The sequence below is a fragment of the Anomaloglossus baeobatrachus genome, chromosome 1, assembly GCF_048569485.1.
Source record: "Anomaloglossus baeobatrachus isolate aAnoBae1 chromosome 1, aAnoBae1.hap1, whole genome shotgun sequence".
NCBI classification, from domain to species: Eukaryota; Metazoa; Chordata; class Amphibia; order Anura; family Aromobatidae; genus Anomaloglossus; species Anomaloglossus baeobatrachus.
In genome coordinates this window covers 118,807,081-118,820,955 of record NC_134353.1, presented here as the reverse complement: position 1 = coordinate 118,820,955, position 13,875 = coordinate 118,807,081, and the positions used below count along the sequence as shown (strand labels likewise).

Sequence of the window (13,875 nt, the reverse complement as noted above, 5' to 3'; positions counted from 1 at the left end):
AGGAGGAGTAGTCCTGGGGGGAGAGGAGTATAATAGAAGGAATAGTCCTGGGGGGAGAGCAGTATAATAGGAGGAGTAGTCCTGGGGGGAGAGGAGTATAATAGAAGGAGTAGTCCTGGGGGGAGAGGAGTTTAATAGGAGGAGTTTTCCTGGGGGGTGAAGAGTATAATAGGAGGAGTAGTCTTGGGGGGAGAGGAGGATAATAGGAGGAGTAGTCCTGGGGAGAGAGGAGGATACTAGGAGGAGCAGTCCTGGGGGGAGAGGAGTATTATAGGAGGAGTAGTCCTGGGGGAAAAGGAGTCTAATAGGAGGAGGAGTCCTGGGGGAGAGGAGTCTAATAGGAGGAGTAGCCCTGGGGGGAGAAGAGACTAATAGGAGGAGTAGTCCTGGGGGGAGAGGAGTCGAATAGGAGGAGTAGTCCTGGGGGGAGAGGAGTCTAATAGGAGGAGTAGTCCTGGGGGGAGGAGTCTAATAAGAGGAGTAGTCCTGGGGGAGGAGTCTAATAGGAGGAGTAGTGCTAGGGGGAGAGGAGTCTAATAGGATGAGTAGTCCTGGGGGGGGGAGTCTAATAGGAGGAGTAGTGCTGGGGGGAGGAGTCTAATAGTAGGAGTAGTCCTGTGGGGAGGAGTCTAATAGGAGGAGTAGTCCTGGGGGGAGGTGTCTAATAGGTGGAGTAGTCCTGGGGGGAGAGGAGTCTAATAGGAGGAGTAGTCCTGGGGGGAAAGGAGACTAATAGGAGGAGTAGTCCTGGGGGGAGGAGTCTAATAAGAGGAGTAGTCCTGGGGGGAGGAATCTAATAGTAGAAGTAGTCCTGGGGAGGAGTCTAATAGGAGGAGTAGTCCTAGGGAGAGAGGAGTCTAATAGTAGGAGTAGTCCTGGGGGGAGGAGTCTTATAGGAGGAGTAGTCCTGGGGGGAGGTGTCTAATAGGTGGAGTAGTCCTGGGGGAATAGGAGTCTAATAGGAGTAGTAGTCCTGGGGGGAGGAGTATGATAGGTGGAGTAGTCCTGGGGGGAGGTGTCTAATAGGTGGAATAGTCCTGGGGGGAAGTATCTAATAGTTGGAGTAGTCCTGGAGGGGAGGTATCTAATAGGTGGAGTAGTCCTGGGGGGAGGTGTATAGGTGCCCAATGTGTGTGGGGGGCGTGGCGAGCAGGCAAAGTGTGTGGGGGGCATGGCCGAGCGGTCAAAGTGTGTGGGGGGCATGGCCGAGCGAGCACAGTGTGTGGGGGGCGTGGACGAGCGGGCACAGTGTGTGGGGGGCATGGCCGAGCGGGAACAGTGTGGGGGGCAAGGCTGAGCGGGCACAGTGTGTGGGGGCCTGCCCAAGCCGAGCGGCCAATGCGTGCATGGGGCGTGGCCATCCCGAGCCGAGCGGCCAATGCATGCGGGGTCAGCCCGAGCCGACCGACCAATGCGACGGTTGTCACTGTAATGACTCATTTTGGAGCAAGACAGACAGACAGAATAAGGCAATTATATATATATAGATGGGGGAACAGTGCTGACTTATTTATCACTTTATATTTCAAATGATGCATGAATAATTGTATATTAATGGTAGAGTACATATTTGTAGTCAGGGCACAGTGTGGGGGAGTTTTGTATTCAGGAGGCAAATGTACGTATACAATAAATGTGACCATTATAATCAAATTCCAAAGAAATGCCATGGATGACACTCTCAGTACTGACCAACTCCAGGGAATAATATATCCTATAAAGACTGCTGTCTCCTAGGTCAAATAATCACATGAAATTTGTTTTCAAAAATATTCCAAAATTTATTATTTATTCAAAAACTACATAAGACAATACATAATGTAAAAACAGAGGAGATAAAGTGCAGGGTAGGCAGTAAGTATGTAATGGCTAATTCCCATCCCGTATGAGTAAGACAATGATGAAAAAAATAGCATAATGAGCCAAATATCACAACAGTTATAAAACCAGTTCTTTTATTTAATATTATTTAATGACTAACTGCAGTCCATAAACTATCATGTGGTCTACAGCCAGCCTGGAACAACACCATCCATATAGTGTGCTCAGTATGACTCAGTGGGGTGGGTTTTAAATGTAAAATGCTCACAAAGAGTAAATCACCCATATTTATCTTGATTAGACAAAAGTCAAAAGTAGCATAATGAGCAAAATATCATAGCAGTTGTCATCCCAGTTTTGTTAGCACTAGCTGGAATACATACTGTATACTTAATAAATGACCCTATAGTCTGGGTTAATTATGCCACATAATCAATGGACCCATGCTATATGGGCTGCAGTCAGCCAGTAACTAGCACCAAACATATAGTGTGCTCACTATGAATCAGGGAAGTGGGTATCAGAAATAAAGTGCTCACCGAAAGCTCAAGGTAACTCACCCATGCTTATCCTGATTGATGAGGGGGAAGAAAGCGATGACTGTAGGCCCCGACACACGCGTTTTGCATAGGGCTTCCTCGGGGGCCATATGACCATGTTATTTTCAGGGCTGCGCTGATCAGTGACAAGATGAGTCGTGGCTGGATATTGTGGACAGTTGTTATTTGTTAAATCCCTTAGGCCACATTTTCACATTCGTGTGATACATCTGTGTTGCCAGATTTTTTTTTTTTTAATCAGAGAGTACAAGGACTAATAGAGTTTATAGATCCATTCACATATCTGTGAAAAATTATGGATCTGAGAAAACTTGCGAGACTCAGAACATGTGCTGTCCTGATCCTATAATGAGGAATTGGACATAACCAATGGGTCTGTGTGCTGTCCAAGAAAAAAAAATTAGGCAGCACACTGACTTTTCACACAAATACAGGACTGTCCCATATCAGCATCCCTTTTAGTTATGTATGTCACTGTCCTTGATTATATAGTGTCCACTCTTGTTATGTATAGCAACTTATCTTACATCGTTATTTTTGTTACTCACAGCGCCCTCTTTTTATTATATAATCCTCTCTTGTTAGATATAAAATGACTGCTGATGAAGCAGCATCTGACTAGAAGACCAGGCCAGCAGTTCCTCCGTTAGAATGCAAGCTTTACCATGTGCCATCTGCAGTCAAGTCATTTTATATGTAACAAGAGAGGACGCTATGAAATAAAGACAGAGAGCTGTAAATAACAAGAGAATCCGATATATAAGGGATGGTGTTGGATATAACAAGAGAGGCTGCTACTATATGATATATGCACATATACACACACACACACACACATATCTATATCTGTAGCATTGTCGCCTTAACAAAGGGGGTTCCAGGTACAATTTCTTGCAAGGGGCCCCAAGCTTTCCAAGTCCACCCCTATGTAGCTGTGTGATCATCCCTTTGTGGCACCCCAGGCGCCACAGGGTATTGCACCTCACCTAAGGTGCAGTATTCATCTCGGTTACGGAGGAGGTCGTCACTGGTAATCACCACCAACACACTCATCCAACACATAACACGGGAACTCTTCCACTTGGACTGGGCTAGGATAGGTGCTAGGGTGGCCATCATGAGGTATGGGACCTCTTGCCCAATAGTTCAGCAACCCGGGAGGTGAGGCATCCACAGTGGAAGTTAGGAGCCATCTCACACACAAGTCAATCAAAAGTTATCTGCGCACAGCAGCGCCAAGTCACACTCAGGAGGAGATAAGCAAAGACACGGACAGTTTGGGGCCCGTGGTCTGGAGCTGGAAGCTCGACCCGGGTTCTTAGAAAAGAAGGGGGATCCCAGGGTTCGTGGGGAGTGCAGAAGGCACCCGTGACCCGTTCCACGGCCCAGGAGCTGGGTGGAGAGAAACCGTAGAAAGGTGATGCACAGAAGGAAACACTGGCCTCGACCTCCGAAGTATCCGGGATTGGCTGTAGCCCATCAGGGTGTATCTCAGTACTCCAATGACAGTGTGCTTCCAGTGAGTAAGGAACTTAAACTGCACCTTCTATGTGGTCCCATTACTGATGGTACTCTCAACATCGCACCCCTGCGCCATAGGCGATTATTACTCCCAACATCCTCCCTGGGGTCTAGCTCTACCTGTGGAGAGATGTAACACCCGAGCTGCGTCACTATCCGCTCCAGAAGAGAGAGACTTTCTGCAGCGGCGACTAATAACTGGCCATACACCACAGGTGGCGTCACGAATAACTACCCCCATCAACCCCATCACCATCTTTATTGACACCGCCGGGGTCACGAAACCGGGCTAGGCCACCGCTGCGACCCAGGAGAAGAACCGCGGCCCGGTGACGGGTAACCCCAGACCCCTTGGGTGCGTCACTATATTGACCATTCCCCAAACACATACATTACATTGTTAGAGACAATGGCTTTGTGTTTGTGTCTAAGGCTTAATTTTTCTTAATTCTGATAATATATGTAATTCAAGGAAGACAAAGATGAAACTGTCTCCAATTCAATACAGAGCGCGTCTGTACCACATAGAGATGGCTACAAGTAAAAGCATCGCTGAAGACTCAGAGAGCATCTCCGCATGCACAGATCATGCACAGGTACTGGGATTTTGGTCACTGTTGCTCATTATTCACAATTTCGTATAATAAGATGATCCAGCACAGTGTTGGACTGAGCTGCTAAGGGTCCACCAGTAACACTGACTCAGGGGGTCCACCAGTAACACTGACTCTGGGGGTCCATCAGTAACACTGACTCTGGGGGAAAACTGTTCAGGTACATGCAAATATTACATATCCTCATTTACACATTTATCTGTATGTTTATGTATTAATGCACTGGGTAGTTTGTTAATTGAATGATGAGATGCTGCTTTTTTTCTGGTGGCATATGTGAAGCCCCGCTAACGCTGTGTCGGTGCATTACCTTCAGGGACTCCACGTTGCTGGATCTCCGTCACTGGTAGGAAATCTTCTGTTTGATCGTGACGCCACTCTCAGTATTGCGGTCAGTGGGGACCGCCACTGCAGGTTGAGGGTCGCCTGGGGCTGATGGTGTGTGCAGTTAGTTGGAATAGCCTCCTGAGAGTGAGGCAAACCCCAGGGCCCGGTGTAGGTGCGTAGTACCACAAGTCGCAGAATGACTCACACAGGCAGAAATGTCTTTCAGGGTTTTTACTCACAGTTGATGGCAGGGTGAGTAACCCGGGCGTAGCTGGGATGAACCAGATGGGAACCAGGTATCCTTCAGGCTGACTTTATGAGGGTGACTACTGACTCGCCTTCCTTAGCCCTTGGTGGTTTGGGGTAACCCCGACTTTGAGTCCCTATGGGGGTCACCCAGGGAAGATGCTGCAGCCTCTCTCCCCCTTTTGTTTGCCGTTTGCTTGTTCCCCGGACCAGGCCACTCCAGCTGCTTGCCTCCCGTGACCTATGGGCCCTAACTGTGGTTACGTGGCTGCGGCTTTTGTGGTGTTGTGGTGTGGGCTTTGAGAGCCCCACACCGGCAGGTTTAGCAGAAGAAAGCTGGATCTATCTTCGCTTCGGGATCTGCCGCCCGGTTGGGCCTGGTGCTCTCTAGCAGTCTCCTTACTTCCCACTCCGTGCTCTCTCTCTCTAGCTGAAGCTGGCTTTCAGGTAGCACTCCTAGTTGACCGTTCTCCCCCGTCGGTAGCCACTGCGCGGGCGCTGTTAGACAGCATCAACCCCACAGGTCTGCTCCTCACTGAGCCCTCTGGAGTTCTCCTCTAACTGACTCACTGCTCCTCCTCTCCTGTTCTTGCCTACGCCACCTAGCAACCAGACTCTCCACCACACCCCTTGAGAGGAGATGGAGGCTTTTGACCCCCTGCCACTATTCCAGTGGAGGTATAGGCTTTGCCCCCTCCTGGGATCCCCAGGGGTCCTCTCAAAGGTACATGTGTGAGACCTGATCACTATGCGCCTGTGTTCCACACCCCTGTCAGCCTTCTGGATTACCTGTATTGTACTGTCCCCAGCATGGGTGCAGTACTCAGTGGTGCCTGACCAGGTCAGGGGCGCCACATTCCCCCTTAGTTATCACCAGCACGTCCTCGGGCTGCAAGACAACATTTTAAAATGCATAAAACATTAAAACATGTAAAACATTTTTAAAAGCACCAGGTACCATACATCACCACCCTCCACCCACAAGTCCGTTAGCCCACCCAAAACCCTTTCACGTTGGCCGCGCCTTCAGCCACTTCTGGCAGGATGTAGAGGCGGCTTTCATGGGCTGGTGGTTTCAGGGTATACCTGGCCTGGTGGATCCGCGCCTTCAGCCTCTTCTGGCAGGATGCAGAGGCGGCCTCCACAGTTGGTGCTGACCAGGTACCCTCTTTGTGGTGGAGAGCCAGGCCCCATAAACAGGCATGCTCTCTGGTCGCAGGTGAGCCAAGGCCCTATATACGGACGGGCTCCTCCTGGTTGCAGACGAGCCAAGCCCCTAAACAGGCTGACTCTGGTGGTGGTGGTGCCCTCTGGTGTAACTATTTACACTGCGAGAGTTTGTGGCTATAGCCAGTTCATAGCCTTAAGGTTTATGGTTTTCTCACAATAGTTTTTGTGGGCACATGCTTAAACTTGGGAACGTTGCAAAACAAACTTTTCAAAACTTCAACTGGTAACTTCTTTCTTTACTTTACTTTACTCCTCTTTACCAGGGCTTGAGCCTGTATGGCTGCGGCACCTGCTGCTTTCCTGCTCTCTGTCGTCGTCGGTGGTCGTCTCATCCGTAGGTTCTTTTTCTCTGCTTTCTCTATCTCTGTCTTTTCTTCCTTCTCTTTCTTTAGGACTTTGTGTTACGTCCAGGGCATACAATCCTCTTTCGCCTTGATGCATAGTAAACTGGACTGAATCTCCCATCTTTAGATTTCTGCCAGGGTGTCCTCTAGGCAGATGAGCTCTCACATCTCTTCTGTTGACAAATATCCCTTCTTTGATACCAGGTGCTACGATGAATCCATATCCACTTCTCAAATTAAAATCCTCCACTACTCCTCTGAAAAGGGGTCCTCTGACCTGAGCTTTGGACCTTCTCAGGGCTCGTTTTTCTTGCAGGTCTCTGGCTGTGACTTCTCTCTGCTCTGGAGATGACGGTGCAGGGGATAGTTGCGTTCTGTTGCGGTGTATCTTACGGGCTGGATTCTGTAGGGTGCAGCTCACAAACTCCCAGGTAAGGCTTTTGGGCAGTTCTTCTTCTGCAGATGGTGTCAGGTCTTCCTCATCCCAGCGAGAATAAGGCAGCATCTCTGGCTCTGGGTATGGCTCTGGAGTCAGCCCCTCAACCTCCTGGCCTCCTCCCCCCCTTAGTTCTTCCTGGCACTCCTTGGGTAGCAGTGCTGGGGATGGACTTCTTTCTGCCGGCCCAGGTGGGGAACTCTTTGCCGTGGTTGCTGCAGGAGCTGTCGGGATACTCTTTGGGGTGTGCGGAGGGAGCATGTACCGCTCCACCATCTCCCGTGGGAACTTAGCTTCCAGGTCGGCTTTTAGCTGCCAGTATGCGGAGTCCTCACCTACCAGGGATTGCCTAGCAGGGACTTCCTGAACCTGGGGAGCCTTGTCTGCTCTGGCCTTGCAGGCCGGGGTAAATGGTACGTCAGCCTTGTCTTGGCGGGCCGCGCCCGATATGGCGGCGGCCTGGTCTTGGCGGGCCGCGCCCGATATGGCGGCGGCCTGGTCTTGGCGGGCCGCGCCCGATATGGCGGCGGCCTGGTCTTGGCGGGCCGCGCCCGATATGGCGGCGGCCTGGTCTTGGTGGGCCGAGCAGGGCATCACTGCGGCGGCCGGGTCTTGGCGGGCCGAGCAGGGCATCGTTGCGGCGGCCGGGGCTTGGCGGGCCGAGCAGGGCATCGCTGCGGCGGCCTGGGCTTGGCGGGCCGCACCTGGCGTGGCTGCGGCCTGGTTCAGCGTCGCCGCGCCGGGCGCCTCTTCAGGGACCGCGGGCGTGGCAGTAGGGGTCGGGGCACTTGCGCTAGCCGGGGCATCACTCGACTCACCCATCGTTGGCAGCATCGGGGTCTGAGTTGTCACCGCCCGATCTGGCACTCGGTGCGCGGCTCTCTCCTCGTAGGCCCGAACCGCCGCGGTCATCCATAGGAACTCCCCGCGTCCCTCCCTGATCAGCCTTCCGACCCTGGCTTCTAGTTGATTGCAGAACTCGGCAAGCTCCCGACACCACCAGGCAGCGGAGCCTGGCTCTGGATCTCTGCTCTCAGACGCCATCTTCATTAGCAAGCTGCTGGCTTCTCTTCTGCTCCGCCGTCTCCGGATGCTTCCGCTCTCTTCACAAGCGAGGTCAGAACTCTGCAGGGGATCTCTGGGTAGCCACACCTCTTCGTGGGCGGTAACTTCTTCCAGCGCGGGCTGCTGTTGTTTTTCAGCGCGCTTTTCATGGTGGCAATATGGCGGCGCTTCCAATTTTTCAAGCGGACCGCCCAGGCACATGGTCACCTGTCTGAACAGGTCTAGTCCTTATCCTGTTCGTGACGCCAGATGTGAAGCCCCGCTAACGCTGTGTCGGTGCATTACCTTCAGGGACTCCACGTTGCTGGATCTCCGTCACTGGTAGGAAATCTTCTGTTTGATCGTGACGCCACTCTCAGTATTGCGGTCAGTGGGGACCGCCACTGCAGGTTGAGGGTCGCCTGGGGCTGATGGTGTGTGCAGTTAGTTGGAATAGCCTCCTGAGAGTGAGGCAAACCCCAGGGCCCGGTGTAGGTGCGTAGTACCACAAGTCGCAGAATGACTCACACAGGCAGAAATGTCTTTCAGGGTTTTTACTCACAGTTGATGGCAGGGTGAGTAACCCGGGCGTAGCTGGGATGAACCAGATGGGAACCAGGTATCCTTCAGGCTGACTTTATGAGGGTGACTACTGACTCGCCTTCCTTAGCCCTTGGTGGTTTGGGGTAACCCCGACTTTGAGTCCCTATGGGGGTCACCCAGGGAAGATGCTGCAGCCTCTCTCCCCCTTTTGTTTGCCGTTTGCTTGTTCCCCGGACCAGGCCACTCCAGCTGCTTGCCTCCCGTGACCTATGGGCCCTAACTGTGGTTACGTGGCTGCGGCTTTTGTGGTGTTGTGGTGTGGGCTTTGAGAGCCCCACACCGGCAGGTTTAGCAGAAGAAAGCTGGATCTATCTTCGCTTCGGGATCTGCCGCCCGGTTGGGCCTGGTGCTCTCTAGCAGTCTCCTTACTTCCCACTCCGTGCTCTCTCTCTCTAGCTGAAGCTGGCTTTCAGGTAGCACTCCTAGTTGACCGTTCTCCCCCGTCGGTAGCCACTGCGCGGGTGCTGTTAGACAGCATCAACCCCACAGGTCTGCTCCTCACTGAGCCCTCTGGAGTTCTCCTCTAACTGACTCACTGCTCCTCCTCTCCTGTTCTTGCCTACGCCACCTAGCAACCAGACTCTCCACCACACCCCTTGAGAGGAGATGGAGGCTTTTGACCCCCTGCCACTATTCCAGTGGAGGTATAGGCTTTGCCCCCTCCTGGGATCCCCAGGGGTCCTCTCAAAGGTACATGTGTGAGACCTGATCACTATGCGCCTGTGTTCCACACCCCTGTCAGCCTTCTGGATTACCTGTATTGTACTGTCCCCAGCATGGGTGCAGTACTCAGTGGTGCCTGACCAGGTCAGGGGCGCCACACATATACTGCTCATTTTTGGGGCTAAGTGGCTCACTCCAGCACAGGGGCCTACAGTGGAATTCCCCTGTTCACCTGTGGGTCAGAATCAGCCTGAGCTAGCCTATTACTTCTTCTACTTGAGCACATGGATAAGATTGTTGAACCACAACGATATACTGTTGGTGGCTTATTTAAAGGGAATCTGTCACCAAGTTTTACCACCTAATCTGAGAGCACTATAACGTAGGGGTAGAGATCCTGATTTCAGTGATGTGTCACTTACTGGGCTGCTCAGTGCAGTTTTGATAAAATCACTGATTAGTCAGTAGCAATCAACCTCATGTAGAGTAATCCCGATTCTTTAGCCAGGCGCTCCCAGAATTAGTACAAAATCCTTATTTCTTCAGGGTTTTATTAGATTCAAAGGTATAATAAAAAAGTCCGTATGTACACATGAAAAACAACGCGTTTCGGCTACAATATCAGACAAGTAGCCTTCCTCAGGTTCTGAGGAAGGCTACTTGTCTGATATTATAGCCAAAACGCGTTGTATTTTTCATGTGTACATACGGACGTTTTTTATTATACCTTTAAATCTAATAAAACCCTGCAGAAATAAGGATTTTGTACTAATTCTGGGAGTGCCTGTGTGACGGTTTCTTCTCCCATATCACACAATCAACAGAGTGCAGATGGCTGTACAATCCAAAGAGCATTTATTCCAAGCAAATTAAATGGTCCATAACATAATCCACCATACAGAGGATAAAAATAGTAAAGAAAACATGAATATAGTCCAGTAATGGATAAATGTCCAGATCTCTCTGAGGAGCCGTACCTTAAGCCCAGAGGTTCAATCTTCATCCTTCTCTCATTAAGTTCTCAAACAGACTGACTCATCCCCCCAGGTAAGCAAAGAGGTTAGGTGGATTCCAGGCCCACCTCCCCCCACACCTAGGGACAAACACTACAGGGGGTGATTACCTACAGACAATACAATGTACACTCAAGCAATACAAATAATGGACAGTGAACCAAGCCTAAAATACGACCTTAGACAACGTGATACACAGTACACCAAATCCCCACCATCACAGCGTAGATAAATAACTGGGATTACTCTACATGAGGCTGATTGCTACTAACAGAACCACCCAGTGTGATGTCTGATACCCCGGAGCTGAGCTCCATACCAGAACCACTGAGATTTTATATATGCTTATAAAGACCTGACAAAGGGGAGCAATACTGATTGTTATTATTTCAGCTGTATTTATACCTATACACTGAGATCTGCGCCTGCATTTTTTCTCTTTTCTCTCCATTAGAGTCCTCACAGAGGACTAATTTATTATGATTAATCAGTAGGAGATTATCATCATTAGAGCACTACTTGGCGTGCTGCCAGGTAGTCCAGCATATTCATGAGCTCTGTATAACTGCTAGATGTGCAGCAGAGAAAACAGTGATTGTATAAAAATGACAGCAAACAGCTCGATAAGTGACACATCCCTGGAATCAGGGTCTCTGTCTCTACAGTATGCTGCTCTCAGATGGGGGAGCAAAAACCTGCTGACAGATTCCCTTTAATGTTGTGGTTTTTTCCCATTGAAGATAATGAGAGAAAAGTGTGATAGATCAACCCTATAATACTAAATATACATATAAAATGACATCTGGTTACATAAGTTTTTACCATTTATTGACCTTTTGTTCGTCTCATTCTGATTGAAGTATTCACCTAATCAGTTCATTGTCATTAATGACGGCAGGGAGGTAAAATGACGTTAGTGTAGAATCGGCCATCAGTTTTCATCATGAGTTTCTGTTGCAGGCGTGCTGGTCAGACACTGACAGTAAGTCAACAAGCGGGATGTATCTGCATCGCCGCGGATGTATGCCATGTTTGTACCATGGAAATAGCCTTTCAAGTGACACCGAGGAGGAGTTTGGAAATGTATTTCAGGAACAGGTAATTCTCTGTTCTTATCACCACCTTTGTTCCTAGCCCTGGTCTTCAGGTGTCTTCAGGTGCTTTGCTATCATGTGGAATACCACTCCACAAATCACCACCATTCTTCTACTCTTCAAGTTTTCCAACCCAAACCTTTTAGATGAGTAAATACTGTGAGCACTTCTCCATCATTCCCCCAACAATGCACACCCAAGGGAAATTTTGCACACCCAATTTTCAGTGTAAGGCTATGTGCGCACGTGTGCATAATTCATGCAGTTGTGGCGCCCCTGACCTGGTCAGGCACCACTGAGTACTGCACCCATGCTGGGGACAGTACAACACAGGTAATCCAGAAGGCTGACCGGGGTGTGGAACACAGGCGCATAGTGATCAGGTCTCACACATGTACCCATGAGAGGACCCCTGGGGATCCCAGGAGGGGGCAAGCCTTCACCTTCACTGGAATAGTGGAGGGGGTAGAGCCTCCATCTCCTCTCAAGGGGTGTGGTAAGAGAGTCTGGTTGCTAGGTGGCGTAGGCAAGAACAGGAGAGGAGGAGCAGTGAGTCGGTTAGAGCAGATCTCCAGAGGGCTCAGTGAGGAGCAGACCTGTGGGGCTGATGCTGTCTAACAGCGCCCGCGCAGTGGCTACAGACGGGGGAGAACGGTCAACTAGAAGTGCTGCCTGAAAGCCAGCTTCAGCTAGAGAGTGCACGGAGTGGGAAGTAAGGAGACTTCTAGAGAGCACCAGGCCCAACCGGGCGGCAGATCCCGAAGCGAGGATAGATTCACCTTTCCCTGCTAAACCTGCCGGTGTGGGGCTCTTACAGCCCACACCACAACAACCAAAAGCCGCAGCCACGTAACCGCAAGTAGGGCCCATAGGTCACAGGAGGCAAGAGGCTGGAGTGGCCTGGCCCGGGGAACAAGCACACGGCAAAACAAGAAGGGGAGAGAGGCTTGGAGCATCTTCCCTGGGTGACCCCCATAGGGACTCAAAGTCGGGGTCACCCCAAACCACCAAGGGCTAAGGAAGGCGAGTTTGTAGTCACCCTCATACAGTCAGCCGGAAGGATACCTGGTTCCCACCTGGTTCATCCCAGCTACGCCCGGGTTACTCACCCTGCCACCTGAAGTGAGTAAAAACCCTGAAAGACACTCTGCCTGTGTGTGGTCATTCTGCGACTTGTGGTACTACAGCTTTACAAAGGGCCCTGGGGCTTGCCTCACTCTCAGGAGGCTACTACACCCGACTGCACCCACCATCAGCCCCAGGGGCCTCCTAATCTGCAGTGGCGGTCCCCTCTGACCGCAAATCTGAGAGTGGCGTCACGATCAAAACTGAAGATTCCCTACCTGTGACCAGCACCAGCTACGTGGAGTCCCTGAAGGTATGCATTGATACAACACCTGTGGGGCTTCACATCTGGCGTCACGAACAGGATAAGGACTAGACCTGTCCAGACAGGTGACCATGTGCCTGGGCGGTCCGCTTGAAAAATTGGAAGCGCCGCCATATTGCCACCATGAAAAGCGCGCTGAAAAACAACAGCAGCCCGCGCTGGAAGAAGTTACCGCCCACGAAGAGGTGTGGCTACCCAGAGATCCCCTGCAGAGTTCTGACCTTGCCAGCTATGAGAGTGGAAGCGTCGAGAGACGGCGGGAAGGAAAGGAAGCCACAAGCCTGCTGCTGGGAGAGGAGCTGCTGAAAGAGGCAGAGCAGAAACTGGACAGCTTGTTACAGGAGGCAGCGAAGAGTCCACTGCTGGGAGACCGTGCAGAAGACGGCGCAGAAGAAATGGCGTCTGACCGCAGGAACCCAGAACCAGGCTCCGCTGCCTGGTGGTACCGAGAGCTGGCCCAGTTTTGCAACCGGCTGGAGACCCGGGTCGTGGAGCAGATTCGGGAGGAACGGATGGAACTGCAGGAGCTGACCGCGGCGGTTCGGGCCTATGAAGGGAGAGCTGCATGCCGAGTGTCAGACAGGACGGCGACGACGCAGACCCCGATGCTGCCACCGGTGGGTGAGTCAAATGATGCCCCGGCCCGCGCAAGTGCCCCGACCCCTGCTGCCACGTCCGCGGTCCCCGAAGAGGCGCCCGGCGCGGCGACGCTGAACCAGGCCGCAGCCACGCCAGGTGCGGCCCGCCAAGCCCCGGCCGCCGCAGCGATGCCCTGCTCGGCCCGCCAAGACCAGGCCGCCGCCAAACAGGGCGCGGCCCGCCAAGACCAGGCCGCCGCCATGCCGGGCGCGGCCCGCCAAGACCAGGCCGCCGCCATGCCGGGCGCGGCCCGCCAAGACCAGGCCGCCGCCATGCCGGGCGCGGCCCGCCAAGACCAGGCCGCCGCCATGCCGGGCGCGGCCCGCCAAG

General features: G+C 51.9%; 1 protein-coding gene across 3 annotated transcripts in view; it reads left to right on the top strand.

Annotated features, from left to right (window-relative positions):
- LOC142290024 (uncharacterized) overlaps nucleotides 1-13,875 on the top strand; it is a 64,340-nt gene that overhangs the window by 11,345 nt on the left and 39,120 nt on the right. Inside the window, exons 1-3 of one of the 3 annotated variants that reach the window (XM_075333973.1) lie at nucleotides 3,067-3,116; nucleotides 4,375-4,498; nucleotides 11,383-11,520. In XM_075333973.1, the coding sequence (XP_075190088.1) occupies nucleotides 4,385-4,498; nucleotides 11,383-11,520 (252 nt within the window). In that variant the 5' untranslated portion in view covers nucleotides 3,067-3,116; nucleotides 4,375-4,384. Of the gene's footprint in view, nucleotides 1-3,066; nucleotides 3,117-4,374; nucleotides 4,499-11,382; nucleotides 11,521-13,875 lie in introns of those variants that run through there. The other 2 variants (XM_075333969.1, XM_075333982.1) reach the window with 2 other exon arrangements.